The following is a 19,145-nucleotide window of genomic DNA, read 5'->3' on the forward strand; positions in this document are numbered from 1 at the left end:
TATAGCCTGTTTCCTTTTATGAATGTAATGCATTCCCAGAGTAAGCCTTTTTAAAATGAAAAGTGTATATATCAACTGCTTCATATATGATTTCAGGATAATTGTTCACATGGGAAAAAATACTGGGCTCAGTGCCTATAAAAATCACTTTTGAACATCCTGAGTAGGCACACGTCCTTATAATCCTTACAAAAAGTTATACTACATAATTTCATTTTATCAATGTGGATATACCAAAATTAATTTAATTGACTTACCTAGACATTATCTGGTAACATAGTGGCTAAGACACTTGCCTGCTAACCAGACGGCTGGCGGTTCAAACCCACCAGCCATTCCTCGGAAGGAAGGTTGGGCAATCCTACTTCCGTAGTGATACTGCCTCGGAAACCCAAGGAGGGGTCGCTATCAGTCGGGTTTGACTCGACGGCACATAACAACAACAACAGACATTATCTGATTATAATATTAGTAAACAAACAGTTTTATAGCCTGAACCATTAGGTTATTTTGTAAACTAACAAAATATAAGAAAATATATTGTCTTGTACAGAAAGTAAGGCACTCTAGTGGCATAGTGGATGATAAGGCATTTGCCTGCTAACCGGAGGGTCAGAGGTTCAAACCAACCAGCCACTCCACAGAAGGAAGATAGGGTGATCTATTTCCATAAAGATTTATAGGCTCTGAAACCCGGTGGGTGTCACTGTGATTCAGAATTGACTCAGCTGTGGGATACACAAAGTAAGACAAGAAATAATTTCCATGAAATTTTTTTAATGTTTGTGGATGCCTGTTATTCTTGCTATCATTTTTCTACAAAATAGGATATTTGCTCACTAAAATAACAGATAAGCTAATATCTCCTGTCTAATACATAGAACATGTGACTGTCTCATGGCCTTGACATATGTATTCGTGTATTTTTGACCTTGAGTATAAAGAGTAGATCCGTATTCTACCTGATTAAACACCGGGTGTAAAACTGCTGGGTGAGTGTTTGCATAATGGATTTGACTTATATTTGTTTTATCAGGAAAGAGATACAATATTGCAGATGTGTCTGCTGCAGTATGTATGAGCCTTGGCCTGATATGGTTTACCCTGGCTGACAGCACAATTGCACCAAATTTCAACCTGACAGGTAAGGAATTTATTTCTATTCCTTGGTTTTATAGGCATTTTGGTTTAGAGTAAAAATGTTTAAGATACTATAAGGAATTTAAATAATGTGACATTCTGATTCTTATATATAACATGAAGCTTTCTAGCTTTCCGTATAAAAGTAGTAAAAATATCATAATTCTGGAAATAATTATTTTTAGTACTTTTTGCATTTTGACATGACAAGAGGCTGTTAACCAAGTCAAAATTTTCACTTATCAAGTACATACATGATAATTTTTTAGTTAAATTGGAAATGTGTACATGAATTGTAGGGGAATCAGAATAGTGATTGTTTTTATTCTGTTTTTAAAACAACTTGGAAACTTGTATATTTACATGTCATTATTTTAGCTAAAGAAAGAACATTATGCTGTACTTTAAGATTAAACTGTATAATATAAATAACGGTCATTAACCTTAAAGTACTGAAAACTTCCAACAGAAATAATCGTCTCCATAGAATTTTATAAATTAAATTTAGATTGTTCAAAAGCAGATTAGATATTACAGTATATTTAGAAATAAGTAACCTGTTGCCATTGAATCAGGTTTTTATTAACATGCCGTATTGTGGTTCTTCTAATTATTGAAAGTTAAGAATTTTTCTCATAAGATTGTTTTAATGTCATTTATCCCTAGCCTGACAGAGTAGTATTTAAAGTACCTCACTGTAATGTCTGCTATAACTTAAGGGCTCACCCTTTCTGAGTTCTGTGGATATATTTTTTAAGAGAATTAGAAACCAGAGATACTTAAGTATCTATAATATATGAGTGCTTATCCCAATCTGTAAGAATATACTATCTAAAATGAAAGAGAGTAACTGTTAAGGTAGTTATTTAATAGACATAATGAAGCTTTGACTATATAAAGTGTGTATATCAGAATTTATTTATTCAAATAAATGTCCCCTTTTAAAATATTCCCCTTAGGACGAAATTTAGATACTTTGATGCTCTTGCCATCATTTGGAACATTTTTAGAATGTCCTTGAATGATCTTTCAGGAGCTTCAATAAAGCATGTTTTATTCTTTTGAGGATAGAGTCACTATTTGAAACCAGTGAAGGTCTCAGAATCAAGTTTGGTAAATGAAGTGTGTGACTTGATAGTAAATATGTAAGTTACGTAATAAATAGTTAAATTTAAGGATAAATATGAAAATTGAGGAAGTCCCAGCTGACATAGCTGCCTACTTGTGTGCTTTCTGCTACCTGTCATTGTACATTAAAAAAAAAAAAAAAAAAAACTTTCTTCAGCCTTGCAGCTATGAACAAGGCTGCTTTGTATTCATTCTGTAAAGCATCATGACTGGTGTCCATGCATCCTGAACACTTCCAGTTAGTACATCACTTCTCAAGGAAACACACATACTCTGTGAATCTTTTCCAAGAAGGAGTTGCATTGATTCCTAGATTTGTTTATGCAACTTGTATCTCTTATTGTAATAATTAAATATCACCTAAATTGTTCAAAAGTGAATGTGAAAAGAAATAGAATAGAATGTGAAAAGAAATAGAAAACTAATTAATTGTTTGAAATAATTTGATTAAGATGAGTCAATAAAATCACTGCCAAATTAAGTATGGGCAACACAACTGTGAAAATGGGGAAGATCATAAAAAATAGGAAAGGAGTCTAACCCTGATTGATTCAGGAGTACCTAAGTTTTTGGTATACTTTAACAAAAACAACCTGGAAATTATACAGAATGTATGTTATGAGACAGTGCAGAATTTTAGTCAGAATCCATACCCCCCAGAAAGACCTTGACCACTGAATGCATGTTTATGTATTTTTAATTAAACATTTTAGAAATAATATTTTAGTGATTTTTTTTTCCTCTTCATCTCATTTTTTCCATTAACTGATCAGTTACCAAATATCTCAATGTATCACCTAAGAGTTTCTTATAAACATATAATCAGTATTTCTTTAAAACATATAATCTGGTTGAAAAGTAGAATTATTGTTTGACATGATATTGAAATACAGCAATAGTGATATTAACTCAATTTATTGTTGTTGTTGTTATGTGCCATTGAGTCGGACCTGACTCATAGCGACCCCTCCTTGGGTTTCTGAAGCAGTACCACTGTGGAAATAGATTGCCCAACCTTCCTTCCAAGGAGTGGCTGGTGAGTTTGAGCTGCCAGCCTTCTGGTTAGCAGTCAAGTGCCTTCAGCACTACTCTACCCAGAGCTCCTAGCTCAGTTTATTAGTGTTAGTTACTTACTTTTTGATTTTTTAAAATTTAATACCGTCACCTGTGTGCCTGTTAGAACTGGTTGGAGATAAGGATATTCAAGTTCTACAGACAAATGTGATTTAAGATATACTTTTGTTTTTTTAGGTATATTTCTTATAAAACTTGCTTATAGTTCATATGTTTAAATAAGAAGGGTTTTTCTTTTTTCTTTTTTATACTTTCTTGAAGGTGTGATCCTTATTTCCCTGGCACTATGTGCAGATGCTGTCATTGGAAACGTCCAAGAGAAAGCTATGAAACTGCATAATGCTTCTAATTCAGAAATGGTAACTGCATTAGTGTTTCTTCTTCACATCTGACAGACTCAAAAATAGTGATGGATTTAATTCTATGAAATAGTTGTGATATTGAAAACTTGAATTTCATTTTTAAATGAGTTTATCATCACTACAGTAATAAAAATAAAACATTCAAACATTACAGGAATATACAGAGTAAATATACCCCTCCCAAAAATCCCACTGCCATGGAGTTGATTTTGTCTCATTTTAACTCTGTAGGTCATAGTAAAACTGCCCCATAGGGTTTTCAAGGCCATAAATCTTTACATAAGCAAAGTGCCACATCTTTCTCCCATTGAGCAGCTGGTAGATTAGAATCACTGACCTTTCAGTTAGCCATCAAGCACTTTTACCACTGTACCACCAGGGCTGTTACTAAGAGGTTATATTTGAGAAATTTTGTTCTCATTGACTCATAGGATTTTTTACATATTAAAAAAAAAAAAAAAAAAACACTTTCTTGCATCTTGTTTTCCACCCCTCTTTGAATTTGGTGTTATTTTCCACTTAGAAGTTTTTAACTTTCATATGGTGCAGTTTATCTTTTCTTTCAGGACTTCTAGCTTTATATCATCTTGAAAGGGCTTTCCTACCTTTTCTCCTAGCTTTATGGTTTCCACTTCAATTAAATCTTTGATCCAGGCCAAAACTTTTGTTTGATGTAAATTGAGATCAGGACATTTCATTATTTTTCCCAATATGGCTACCAATTTATTGAATAATCCATTTTTCCAGATTATGTTAAGTATCTTCTTTATCATATTCTAATGTAGGGGTCAGGATTGTATTATTTTGAATTTTTTCATCATCAGTACCATGTATAACAACAGCATCACGTTTACTATCTGTTATGACTAGCCCATACTGTTCCTTTTTTTTTTTTTCGGGGTGTTGCTACCAGTAGTTAGTCTAAGGGATTTTATTCCCAAATAAACTAGAAATCCTGTTGATACTATGATTGGTATGGCATTGAATTGTAAATTAAGTTCAGGAGAATGGTACCTGTACACTTGATGATTTCAGCCCAAGAATAATGTATGACTTTTCCTTCTATTCAAATTTTTGTTTTTAAATGTCCCTTAGAGTTTAACATTTTCAGCATTTTTCTTATTAAATTTATTGTTAGGTGGTTCATCTTTTTGCTGTAGTTATTGTAAATGACATCTTTTTTTATTTACCAGTATATCTTCATATTGCATTTTCTTTTTGGCATTAATGTTGTAATCAACTACTTTGTTGAACAGATAGAACATACCACGTTAAGGATATACCATTGTTCATTCCTGTTACTTTCTGAGCAGAGTGGGCATCTTTGCAAGTGGTCCAGTTGTCCTTTGGATGAATTGTTTTCATATGTCTTTGATTTTCTTCTTTGTTCTGGAAGGGGAGAGACCAATAGCACCTCAGATGGCCACTCACAACTTCTAAGACCCTAGTCGCTACTCACCAAAGTAGAATGTAGAACATCGTCTTTATGGACTGTGTTATGCAGATAGACTTTGTGTCCCCTGACACTGTGCTCCTAAGCCCTCATGCCCAGTGACTCATTCCCTCAAGGTGTTTGGTTATGACTAAGAAGTTTTCCTCACTTTGCCCCTTGTACACTCGGCTGTATTCATGGGTATATTTGTAGTACATATAAATAATATATAGAAACATTCTCTGTTGTACTTACATACATTTGTGGGTATAATCCCATTTGCCTTCCCACCTCTAACATGGAGATTTTAAGCTTTGCCAGGAGCTTTCTTAATTTTTGTCATCACTCTTTCTAGATAAAATGAAGATGGGCTCAGGGAAGATTAACGAAGTAGGTAGTTAGAACGGTAATATAATAGGATGTTAAGGCTGTAGGCCATAGAATAAGATAACCTCAGTTCATAGCCTAGCTTTACTAACTCTCTTATTTAGGGAAAATTACTTAATATCTATCAGTTTTGGCTTCTTCATCTGAAGATTAGAGATGGTGATTAAGAGTACCTGTCTCATAAGTGATTGTGAGAAATAAAGTAATCCATATAGATAGGCATGTAAGAGGTATTTAAGTTAAATTTGATGATGATGATGATAATGATAATGATTAGAAGGATACTATTTATGATAAGTATCATAATCTGGGATAGAAAGATAGGAAAGTAGGAAAATTAAGCAATTTATACACTCAAAAAATGCACTGCCATGGAGTCGATTTGATTCATAGTGACCCCTCTTGGGTTTCCAAGATGGTATCACTGTGGAAGTAGATTGCCCAGCCTTCCTTCTGAGGAGCGGCTTTTGGGTTTGAACCACCAGCCTTCTGGTTAGCAGTCAAGTGCCTGAGGCACTATGCTACCAGAGCTCCTTAGAGATATACTGTGTTGTTGTAGTTGTTACATGCTGTCGAGTCAAACCCGACTCATAGCGACCCCTCCTTGGGTTTCCGAGGCAGTATCACTACAGAAGTAGGATTGCCCAACCTTCCTTCCGAGGAGTGGCTGGTGGGTTTGAACCACCAGCCATCTGGTTAGCAGGCAAGTACCTTAGCCACTATGCTACCAGAGCTCCCAGAGTAATATATACTTATCCCAATAAGTAATATACTACTTATTTTCATTATATTTTAATTCTTTTAGAAAGTTCATGTTTCATTTTCTTTATGTTTATTAAGTAGCTTTAAGGGTTTTTGTTTTCTATATATATATTTTTTAGAACTCTGGCTTGAATTTAATAAGTCAGGAAATAAATGACTAATTATGTAAGCATATAAGGAAGATGGAGCAATCTACTTCCATAGTGATACTGCCTCGGAAACCCAAGAAGGGGTCGTTATGAGTTGGGGCCGACTCGATGGCACATAACAACAACAACAACATATGAAGGGTCAATACTGGTATGTTATTTTGTGTGTAAAATAAGGTAGACTTATAAACAGGATCAACTGTCATTTCCAGAAACTAGGCTATAATTGAATATTGATGTCACTTTAAATATATTTTTTTTACAGACTTAAATAAATCAATTGAACCAGAGATTGAAAACCCTTAATTTTCCACCTTTGGTTGGATAGCACTTTTTCAACTTTATTTTTGTCTGTTCTAGGTTCTATATTCATATTCAATAGGTTTTGTGTACATTTTATTGGGATTGACAGGCACTAGTGGCTTACGCCCTGCAGTAACATTTTGTTCAAAGGTAAACACTAATCACATTTTCTTTAAGTAAACATCTATTAAATAGTTTTCTCTGTGTTTCTAATTTCTCTTGTTCAAAAGGCTATTTTTGATGTAATTTCATAACTCCTTTAATAGATGTACATCAGAAATTACTTTAGAAATGAAATGATTTATATTTAAATTTACTTTACCCTTACTGTATTCTATAAGTTAACTTATAAACTATTCATAATGTAAAAGTTGGGGATTTTTAATTTCATCATTATTTTCCCATTAAATCAGAACTAAGTAAGAATCTGTGCTTGACTGTGTTGAATGGCTTATTATTGCTCAAGAAGTTGATTAAAATCTGTAGTTTTATTTCATTTGTAATACCTCAGGGTTTGGTTTTCATATTTTCAACTAACAGGTTTTTTGATTTGTTGCAGAATCCAATTCGGACCTACGGTTATGCTTTCCTTTTTTCCCTCACTGGGTATTTTGGAATCTCCTTTGTTCTGGCTTTGATTAAAATCTTTGGTGCACTTCTTGCTGTAACAGGTAAGAGTGCTTTATAAAGGTTATGAAATAAACATTTAGAATTGTCTCTCAAGTTCTTTCTCAAAATATAATGGCAACATTATTCTTTGTTAAAAATGATCGTATTCCACCAATTTCTTTTTCAGCTTATAGGATTTCTTTGAAATTCGAAGGAAAATTATATTTGATCTTTATTTCTTATTTTAAAAGTTAATTTAAAACTAAATATATACATCTGTCTAAATAGTGACTTTTAAATACTTTAAAAGAACTTGGTATTAAAAAGTTTGGTGGATGGATAACTTCAGAGAAAAATAGAGCCTTAATGTAATTTTAATGTATAACTTAAAATTCTCATTTGTTGCATTTAAACTATGAAGCATATTTTAAACAAAACCTTTTGGATCTTTCATTTATACCTTTCTTGGACAACCACCAGATTAGCTTCTCTTTTCAATGACAATTCTTATGCACTTGCTATATGCAGGGAATTTTGCAAAGCACTTGAGTGCAATGAAAATGTTCTATGTTCTGCTTCAGAGAAGTGTACAATCTAGTAAGGGAGACAGAAGACATGGTATGCTACCTTGAGCTGTTTGTGGATCAAATGGTACAGATGATGAACTTGCCAGGAATCTCCCTCTGGAGAGAGTCCTGAGGCTTAGGCCGGAAAGCAGAGCATCATCATGTCAGGAAAATCCAACAGTGGGGTATCAGAGAGTACAAGACCTTTCACCTGTCTTTCCTCTGACTTTCAATCAGTTTCTTTCTTCTGGGGCTTCAGTTCTCTATTTTTTAAAGTGAGTGGATTAGATTGGAGCATCTTTTATCAGGGATCTATAGAATTTGCATATGTAATACTAGATTTTTTTTTATTACATATGCACATTTTATAGATCCCTGATAAAAGATGCTCCAATCTAATCCACTCACTTTAAGAAATAGAGAACTGAGTCCCCAGAAGAAAGACTGACTGACTGAAAGTCAGGAAAGACAGATGAAAGGTCCTACTAGATTGGGAGCTCTGGTAGCATAGTGCCCAAGGCACAACTGCTAACCAGAAGGCTGGTGATTCAAACCCACCAGCCACTCCTCGGAAGGAAGATGGGGCAATCTACTTCCATAGTGATACTGCCTTAGAAACCCAAGGAGGGGTCGCTATGAGTCGTGTTTGACTCAAAGGCACATAATAACAACAACAATACTAGATTAATCATTTACCTAATTTGAATTTTTCATGATTTAGGGGAATACCACAGACTAAATTAAATAATTTAATACCTTTCTTTCTCTTTATAAAAATATGTTTGCTTCCTGACTTTTCCTGTTATTGGTCACATGACTGTCCTTTTTAAATTTTGTATCTCTAATGAGAAATAGTCACTCACTCACTCACTGCCATCGAATTGGTCACGACTCATAGAGACCTGTCCTTGGGTTTCTGAGGCTGTATCACTATTGAAGTAGATTGCCCAGTCTGCCTTCTGAGGGTGACTGGTGGGTTTGAACTGCCAGCCATCTGGTTAGCAGTCAAATGCCTTAGGCAATGTGGCACCAGAGCTCCTAATGATAAATATAGGGAACTTAATTATAGATCAGACCTTTTGATAAGTCAGCTTATGCTATCAAGAAAGATTGCAAGTTCATACAGTTGGCTTAGACTCTCACTTTGCTTGTTAGGACAATACTGCTCAAAAAGGGCAGGATGTTAGTCAATTGTTTTGTATTTATTGAGCCTTGTGATTAATATAGGGAGCTCTGGTGGCGTAGTCCTAAGGCATTTGACTGCTAACCAGAAGTCAAATGGAAGGAAGATTGGGCAATCTACTTGCATAGAGATACCACCTTGGGAACCCAAGGAGGGATTTGACTGCTAACCAGAAGGTAGATGGTTCAAACCCACCAGCCACTCCGTGGAAAGAAGATGGGGCAATCTACTTCTGTAAGGAATTACCATCTCACAAACCCATTGGGGGTCGCTGTGAGTCAGAATTGATTCGATGACAGTGAGTTTGGTTATTTTGTTTTTATAGTTAATATAGAAGCCCTGGTGTCCCAGTGGTTAAGCATTTTGCTGTTAACGAAAAGGTTGGCCTTTCAAGCCTACCAGCCTCTCCTTGGGGAAAAGGACGTGGCAATCTGCTTCTATAAAGATGTACAGCCTTGGAAACCCTATGAGACAGTTGTACCCTGTCTTATAGGGTCACTATGAGTTGGAATGAACTTGAGGGCAATGGGTTTGGTTTGGTTTTGATGATTAATATAAAGAAGTGTAAGATACAGTCCTTGTCCTAAAGTTGCAGGCAGATTTATGTCTAGAGGTGGTAAGAAAAATCAATAACTACTGATAATTTTATTGCATTTAATTTTGTAACTGCAAAAAGGGTAAGGAGGCACATGTTGCGACCTCCTCTAACCCTACAAGGGGAAGACAGGATTACCAGCAGTAACCCAAGGCCTATTCCTACAAGGCCAGACATGCTGCCTTCCTCCAGCCCTTTCACCAACCGTTCCTCCCAAAGCACCCACCACCTCTCTCCTGGGTTCAATAATTTGCTGCAGTGGCCACACAGAGCTCACAGATTATGAGGTTTATTAGGGAAGCACCACAGGCTATAATTCAGGTTTAGGAAAAGTGCTCAGTCTCTCTCCCAGCCCACCGTCCCTCAGCCAGCAGTCTCTCACAGTCTCTTTCTCAGCAGTGCTGGTCCCTCGGTGTCTCACTCAGCGATGCGTGTCTCTTGCATCTCTTTCCCAGCAATGCGTGTCTCAGGATCCCGTGTCTCTTTCAGCAGCACATCTTCCTCGACCAGCAGTCAGAGAGTTCTGCCTCTAGGAGGCCTCCTTTTTGAGCCCTGCAGGGTGGTCAAACTAGCCAATTATAGCATCAGAACTCTAAGCACCTGAGAGAGAGTGGGCACCTCCCAGAACATTGTTTTGTGCCACTCCCAACAGAAATACTCCAGGTGGACAACTTCAGCAATCAGGAGCTCCTCAGTTGCTCATAGAAAATCCCACCTTGGAGTTTACAAAGACTTATGGGTAGAAAAGCCACACAAAGTAATTTACTACACCGCAGTAACACACACTATTCTAGATATTTTACATTTATTAATCATGTTACTCTCTTAACAGTTCTGTAAAGTGGATGCTAGTGTCCAGTTTTACAGATGGGTAAACTAAGGTAAAAGAGGTTAAGTGACCTGCTCTAATTGTCAGCCAACTAGTAAGTTACGGAGCCAGGGTTCAAACCAAGGCAGTTTGGCTGCAGACCTATGCTTTTAACTCATGTGCTGTGTGCTTCCAGGGTTGCTGTGGTGACTCTGTGGTTTTTAGAAATCTAGGCCCCTTCTCTCTGCTCTGCCATCCTCATGGTGTTTCACAGTCTACAGTGTTGGAGCTCTAGAGGGCATCTCCTCCTAGGATGGAGTGAGAGAAGATGACAGGAACACCCTTCCCTGTAGAAATCACACCACACTTACACTCACGTTTCATTGGCCATCACATGCCAGACCTGGAATGTGAAGGCTGGAAGTATTCCAACTTAAAATAGGGGTACTTTTACCAAGGAAAAATAGATTTTGGTAATCAGGCTCTAGTAAGTTTTTCCAAAACAGTTTCTTCATTTGTTATTCATGCATTGAATAATTTTGCTCTTTGCCTTCCAGTCAGTTCCTTATATATGTAGAGTAGAACTGTGCTCTGTAGGGTTTTTAAGGCTGTGACCTTTCAGAAGGAGATTGGGTGGCTTTGAATAGCCAGCCTTTTGGCTAGTAGTCAAATGCTTAACTATTTGTACCACCCAGGGACTCTGTGCATTGAATATTAAGTGCCAGGAACTGTGGAGTCAAGAGGTGAATAAAAGGATGAATAAAACAAGGAGCTAAGTATATCACACTTGAATGAGAAGTCAGCAAATTGTGATGCAAGGTAGGTTAAAAAAAAAAAAGAGCTGTGTTAGAGATACAGCCTGGGACTAGAGAGCAAGTTTCAGGCCTTGAGGAAAACTTCAAGGTGATAGTTGAAAGACAGGCCAGGGTTAATACAGATGCTTAGAGAGGGTTGTAAAAGTTACTCAAAGTCTTATCCCCAGATAACCACAATTAAAATATTTCATATTTTACATTACTTATTTTTAAGAATAGCTCCTGCTCTACCTAATCATGTCTTGTCTTCCTCTTGCTAAGAAATCTAAGGGATGACATTCCTTCATAGTACCATGGCTTCCAGAGCTTGTTACGGTTCTATTTTAACACTTAACTCTCTTATTACTTCATATCTTGTCCCCTACTAGACTATACATGCCATAGTAACAGGTACAGTGTTTTTTCTTTCCTTTCCTTTGTTTCCTTGGCATCTCACATAGAGCCTGGCACAGAATAGGCCTTGTAAATATGTGTTAACTGTGTGGGTTTGATAATATAATAAAAAATTGTAGGCACATTCTAAACCAAACTTTTTTCCCATGCAGTGACAACAGGAAGAAAAGCAATGACCATTGTACTTTCATTTATATTCTTTGCTAAACCATTCACATTTCAGTAAGTACTTTTTAATTCAGTACGTTTCTCATTTTTGGATACTGTGCTTTTCCTTTCCTTTTAGACAGCCTTTCTTCAGCTTTTGTGCTTCTCCATTTTTGCAGTAAATATATTAATTTTTTTTTTTTTTAATTAAAGTGTTTTTTCTTTTTCCTGTTATGCTTTATAAAGAATATTTTACATCTTGGCCCATATCTACTAATGTGCTTGCTTCTATTTTGGGAATGTATACAATTTACTGTTTGTGTTTATCATTTTGTATACTTAAATTGCCTAATCAGAGCCCAATTCAAATATGACCATATTTTCACTCTGAATGGACTTGAGTGATGTGTACACAGATGAGATTAAGGGGTTCCTCCTTGCCTTAGTACAAATATATTAATATAAATATACAAGTATCCCCCAGGTTACAAAAGAATGAATGTCTGACTAACTCCTAGCACTTGCCCTTTAATGTTAGGTAAATTTACCCTCACCTTGAAACAATTGTACCAACCCTTATTCATAACAAATTCTTCATCACAAGCACCTTCACTTGTTACACATGCAACTTTTAAGTCATTGAAAAGGCTTGGAGCCTTTTCTTGCACTAAAACCAAACTCATTACTCTAGAGTCCATTCCAACTCGTGGCAACTTTATAGGATGGAGTAGAATGGCTCCATAGAGTTTCCAAGGCTGTTATCTTTATGGAAATGCACTGCCACATCTTCCTCCTGCAGAGTAGCTGGTGGGCTCAACTGCCAAGCTTTTGATTAGCAGCTGAGCATTTTAACCACTGCATGACCAGGACTCCTTTTCTTGTGCTAGAGTAAGGCAAATTAAGAACCATATGTACTTGTTCTGACTTAACTACAAATGTACTTAAAGACAAACTTAGGAAGATGTCTTGTTTGTAACCCAGTGGCTCCCTATATATGAAAATACATGCTTTTAATAAAGTTTATTTTCTGCCTCTTTCCATAAAGGATTTGAGATAGAGGAGGTATTTAGTAAGTTGTGCTTTAATACTTTATGTATTTTTGTGTGAAACTATTTACTGTTACCTTTCCTGGCTAGCATTTATTTGGAATTTAAATTTAGGTTAGTCAGTAACTGAGAAGATTTACATCTAGAAATTACCAATATATGTATTTAAAGGTAGCCACAGCATAAATTTTTATCAATGCATTACAGATTTTTGTTTGTTTTCTATAAATTAGTTTTTCTTTCCGCATGTGGTAGGTATACACTTTCAGTAATCTACAAGGATTCCCTTTTTTTTTCAGAGGTAGTTCTCTTTTATTCTTTTATTTTATATACAACTGGTATACTTAGTTGTACTGCTGAGTTGAATTCCCAAGATGGCTGCTAACAGATTTACATGTCTAATACTTTAAGTATACTTATAAGACTTTCCTTCCTTCCGAGGAGTGGCTGGTGGGTTTGAACCGCCAGCCTTCTGGTTAGCAGTCAAGTGCCTGAGATGGGGCAATCTACTTCCGTAGTGATACTGCCTAGGAAACCCAAGGAGGGGTCTCTATGAGTCGGGGCAGACTCGATGGCACACAACAACAACAACAACAAATAAGACTTTAGATAGTGATTGGATTTTTAATATACTGTTAACCTTTAATGAGGAGCTCTGGTTGTATAATAATTAAAGCATTTGGATGCTAACCAGATTAGTGGTTCGAACCCACCATCTGTTCCATGGGAGAAAGATGAGGCCATTTGTTTCTGTAAAGATTTACAGCCTTAGAAACCCTATGGGGCAGTTCTATTATGTCCTAAATGGTTTCTGCAAGTTAGAATCAACTCAATGGCAGTGGGTTTGGCTTTGGTTTGGTACTATCTACAAAGTTCAACAAACAACATTTAGTATTTTATTAATACATTTTCTCTATATATATTCAACATAACATGTATGGAATCCTATCTGATCTAAGAATACTATTTTTATTTTAATGACATTGTAGGTCTCCAATAGCAAACATTTATTTTATTGCAGAATTATTATAAATGTATAGTTAAATTATGTGGTTAATAATAAATTGTTACCTTGGTATTAATATTTTTTCCCTTATTTCTTTTACTCAGGTATGTATGGTCTGGTTTGTTAGTTGTCCTTGGTATATTTCTCAATGTTTACAGCAAAAATATGGACAAAATAAGACTACCATCACTACAAGGTCTGATAAACAAATCAGTGGATGAGAGAAAGTCAAGGACGTTGGCACAAACTGTATAGGCAGTGATTCATACTTTTCAAAATAGAATCTTATGGGAACAATGATTATTTAATTAACTTTACAAAGGGATTATTATACAGACCAAAGGATCTGAAGGCATGGTATCTGTGATGGCTAAGGTCATGTGTCAACTTGGTTAGGCCATGATTCTCAGCGGTTTGGCAGATACTATATCATCATCCTCCATTTTGTGATCTGATGTGAGCGGCAAGTCAGTGAAAAGACAAGTATTTTGGGGGATGTGATCTACATTCAGTATATATGGATGTCCTGGCAGAGCTTGCCCTCTCTTGATCTGCATCCACCTTGTCATACTCTGACCTCTAGCTGTTGAGATGTGAGCCAGCAGCCTGCTATCTGACCTGCAGATTTTGGGATTTGTTCGCTCCCACAGCCCTGTGAGTGTGCAGGCTGCCGTCTGACTTGCCAGTTTTGGATTCATCAGCCCCTGCAAGCACGTGAGTCAGGAGAAGCCTCCAGCCTGATGCCTCACTCACAGATTTGGGACTTGCCAGCCTCTACAGCTTTGTGAGCCATTTCTTTGAAATCTGCCTCTCTATATATACATGTATGTATAAACTTCACTGGTTTTACTCCAGCCTAAGATACTATCCATTTATGGATAGTTTACATATGGTGAAGTGGTTTTGTGATGTCAGCCTTTTCTTCAGAACATGGTGATTGACATCTGAAGCAATTAGGAGAGCCATTGTCTAGCACACACCTTAAGAATAAAATGTCATATGAAGGATTGACGGTCTTAGCAGTTTACTGAGCATTTTCATTAGAAATGGAGCATGTTACAAGACCACTTGGATATCATTTATGATATATGAAAGAAACTAATATGTGATAGCAGACTGTTTTGTCTTCATTCCATTTTGGTGGTATTATTTAAATTGATTCTCTGTTATAAGAGTGAAATGATTTAAAGTCTGGAGAGAATAGTGTTCATTATAAATAAAAATGTTCTGTTTTTTTTTTTTAAAGAATGAGTTAATGTGTTATAAAAAGGGAAGTGAAGGTTATAGTAAGGCTTTACATAGACTTTAAAATTTAAGTTTTTCCTCTCATAATTTAAAAGTACTCTTTAGAGAAGACATGCTTTAGATATTTACATGGGATATGGGCAAGACAGTGAAAGCAGTCATCTTGCATCACATAAGTGTATCTTACAAGAAGAATGTGATCACCAAGGAAGTGCTAAGAGTTGACACTGTGGATTTTTTAATTAAAGGAAAAGTAGTTGATGTCTTAAGATTAATATAAAATTGTAATGAAATTACAGGTTCATTTATCTTAAAAATGATTTGAAAACTTAAAAGATGGAGTAGAATAAATGAAAGAAACAAAGTAGAGTTAGTAAATTTGGACATTGTGTAGCTTGCCCAGGTTTGAGTCTAAATCCCTAAAGATTTTGGCCCTTATTTGTAGCAGTGATTTTTGGGATGCTTCTACCATATTTAAAAAGTAAAAAAAAAAAATCTATTAATCTTTTTTTACAATATAAATAATGTTGGTTAAAACAACTTACAAATCTCATTCTTAGCATTTCATTATATTCTGTACTCTGATGATGACTTGAACCTGTTATGTGAATACATGGGTACAGCAGAGTCTGTAATAATGGAAGAGTGTAATGTAATGAATTCTGACCTGTGTTCTTTTATCCCGTATGTTAAAAAATACTGTTGTTGTTTTTTTTCCCCAAAAAAATGATAATCATTTTTAGATTTTCATATCTTAAAATGGGAGGAGATCTTAACTTGTACTTCTTTATGCTACCTTAAATTGTAAGGCAATAAGGATTTGTTTTTTAAAGATGAAGCAAAACTTAAATATTTTTTTCCAACATCCTTGTTAAAGTCTTATCATTTTGACTTATCAAAGCATTCTTTTTCTTACCAGTGTCTTAGATACTTCTTTTTTCTTACATACTTCTCTTACCACTGTGTGCTTTTACCTACTCCTTACCCCAGCTCACCCCCTGAGGCACAGATACAGATACAGAAGATAATCCTGGAGCCCTGAGCTTTGAAAGGAAGGATACAGAAGTGGACTAAACTCCAATTAATAGAAGAACCTGCATGAAAACACCAAAAAAGGAGACTGCAGTCTGTCAGTGATCCTGATGGCACAAACAGCTTGGATATTGCCAAGTGGTGTTGTGACCTCTAAGAATTAACTTAAAAATCGGCCCTCCTAGCCAGAGGCTTCACAGAGGACTGCACTGGTGGCTGGTGTGTGAAAGGGGAAGCAGTGAAGAGGGAGACAGGCTGAGCAGTAGACTTTTGGCTGTCTGGAGGGCACAGCCATTTTGAGTGTTTACAAGCAGTTTGACCATTTTGGATATTTAAAGCAACAGTGTTCTCTCAGATTTCAGGGACCTAAGAATAGGCTCCACTTGGCGGGAACTGCAAGGATATTCCGGACACGAATGACTGGAAAGGTGCAATATTCCCCTTGTTACTTTTTTACCCTATACCCTCTTGGTGAATGTAGGTGGGGCAGACACATGGAAACTGAACAATACCCTCCTTAAGAACAACTGGGTAATAAAAGAAATAAAAAAAATTCCTTGAATCAAAAGAGAATGAAAACACAACATACCAAAGTCTTTGGGACACAGCAAAAACAGTAATCAGAGGCCAATTTATAGCAATAAATGTACACATCAAAAAGAATAATAGCAGTACTTAATATATAAGTGTTTATTAGGTGCCAGGCACTATTATCAGTGCTTTACATGCTTAACTTTTCTAATCTTTACAGTACCTCTGAGGATAAGTAGTAATATATTCATTTTACAGGTGAAGCTGTGGCCAGAGGTGTTAAGTGACTTTCCCATCCTTTCTTAACTAGAGAGTATCAGCGCTGTCTAGCAAGCAGTGTCATTCCAGAATCCATACTCTGAACCACTATATTGCCTCACTCACTAAGTAGATAACGATCGCTCATGTTGACTTTTTTTTTTCAAATACAGAGGTTGAAGACCAGGTGAAATATTTACAAGCCCAAAATCACACAACTACTATAGGATAGGACTGGACTTTAAACCCAGTTCTGTCCTATATTCAAACCATACTTTCTGTCCGTTGTAACCCACTATGAACATTTTAAGTACCACCAACTCAAAGTAATAATGATTCACAGAATTTCATAGTGAAACATTTGTGAGACTTACTTAAATGAGTAAGCAAGCAAGGATCATTTGATTGGAATATTGATTAAATGTAGATAGGTGTTTGTTTTAAGCAGTATGTAGATATAAATTGTTTCTTCAGCTTTGTATGAGGTCCCTCTCATATAGCAGGTACTCAGTATATATTTGAAGGGGCTCTGGTGATGTAATCATTAAGACATTTGGCTGCTAACCAAAAGGTTGATGGTTCGAACCCATTAGCCACTCTGTGGAAGAAGGATGAGGCAGTCTGCTTCTGTAAAGATTTATAGCCTTGGAAACCCATTGGTGGTCACTATGAGTTGGATTCAACTCAATGGCAGTGAATTTTTTTTTTTTTTTTTTGGAATATATATTTGTGTCACGAAAGACTAATCTTCAAAGAATACCATTAGATCATAAAAGATGCTAGATAATTGATATTCTGAATTTTGCCATATTATTCACTTCTTTTTTGCATAATATTCAGAGCAACAAAATGGCATGAACAGGAGAAGAATTTCTCCAATCTTGGTGCATCACTGTTCAGATTTGACTGAGAGATAAGCTGGCCTAGCCAGAATTTTCTATAAGACTTTATAGTTGTTGACAATTGTTATTAAGTAATTACTAATGCTCTATATAAGGAGCTATGGTAGCACAGTACCTAAGATATCTGCCTGCTAACCAGAAGACTGGTGGTTCAAACCCACCAGCCACTCCATGGAAGCAAAACTGGGCAATCTACTTCCATAAAGATTTGCCACCTTGGAAACCCAATGGGGGTCGCTATGAGTTGGAATCAACTTGATGGCGGTGAGTTTGGGTTTTAATGTTCTATGGACTGTTACCCTAATTCTCTTAATTATCCCAAAGTGATGTTTAGCTTAAACCCATTTACGTTCTAGATTCTTCTTTGGTCAGTGCACAGAACCTTAGTAAAATACAGCTAGTATAAGGGACCAATAACATGGATTAGTATAATGGCAAAACTTACACATTCCAATATTCTGTTTGCTCTTTAAACCATGTGGTTATACATCACTCTGAAACTTTTGTTGTTTTCTTCCTTCCTAAGCACGACCAGTTTTCCCTGTCATGGGTTTGAACATATGTTTTTCATATTTCCCTCATTCTGGCTTTTCATTTGTTCCTATTGATTCTTTTAGTACTTGCCCATTGACCTTTGTAACAAGTAATGTAGCATCAATGACTTGATTGATCTATTTATTTATTTTTTTAACATCATTTATTTATCCATTTGCACCAGGCCAAACATGAGCTGGACATTATACTAGATGCTGGGAATGCAAAAAATAATAGTATACAGCCCCAGTCTTAAGAGACTCCCAGCCTAGAGAAAATTTTCTGTAATCTCTACATAAATATGCATAGCCAGTGTTGGTTTTCTTTTAGTCTTGGGTTATCTTATTAGCCTTAAATTTTCAAAATAACATTTCCCCACAGTGGCAGGGCATAGTAAAACTTCAATATTCATACAAATCACCCAAGGGTTTTGTTAAACAAGCCAATTGTCCTTCAGTTAGGTTTGGGTCAGGGAGCTATGGTAGTGTAGGCTGCTGACAAAAAGGTCAGCGATTCAAACCCACCAGCTAATGAGGCTGTCTGCTTCTGTAAAGATTTACACCCTTGGAAACGTATGGGGCAGTTTTCCTCTGTCATATAGGGTGGCAATGAGTTGGAATCAACTTGATGGCATTGGGTTTGGTTTTGGGCTAGGGTTGGGTCGACGCTTCATATTCTGTTCCAGCCACCTCCCAGGTGCTGCTGCTGCGGCTGCTGCTCCTCCATGAGCTGCACATG

The 19,145-nt window shown here is 36.2% G+C and overlaps 1 protein-coding gene across 1 annotated transcript in view; it reads left to right on the forward strand.

The window, feature by feature from the left end:
* The window catches only part of SLC35B3 (solute carrier family 35 member B3), a 30,856-nt gene extending 16,696 nt beyond the window's left edge, over nucleotides 1-14,160 (forward strand). Inside the window, exons 5-10 of the mRNA XM_042780218.1 lie at nucleotides 1,037-1,144; nucleotides 3,604-3,701; nucleotides 6,795-6,887; nucleotides 7,297-7,408; nucleotides 11,859-11,928; nucleotides 14,010-14,160. Coding sequence (XP_042636152.1) covers nucleotides 1,037-1,144; nucleotides 3,604-3,701; nucleotides 6,795-6,887; nucleotides 7,297-7,408; nucleotides 11,859-11,928; nucleotides 14,010-14,160 — 632 coding nt within the window. The remainder of the gene's footprint in view (nucleotides 1-1,036; nucleotides 1,145-3,603; nucleotides 3,702-6,794; nucleotides 6,888-7,296; nucleotides 7,409-11,858; nucleotides 11,929-14,009) is intronic.
* Nucleotides 14,161-19,145: the final 4,985 nt, after the last annotated feature.

This window comes from Orycteropus afer, unplaced genomic scaffold, assembly GCF_000298275.1.
Source record: "Orycteropus afer afer isolate SDZICR_OR568_19922 unplaced genomic scaffold, OryAfe1.0 scaffold00027, whole genome shotgun sequence".
Taxonomy (NCBI): domain Eukaryota; kingdom Metazoa; phylum Chordata; class Mammalia; order Tubulidentata; family Orycteropodidae; genus Orycteropus; species Orycteropus afer.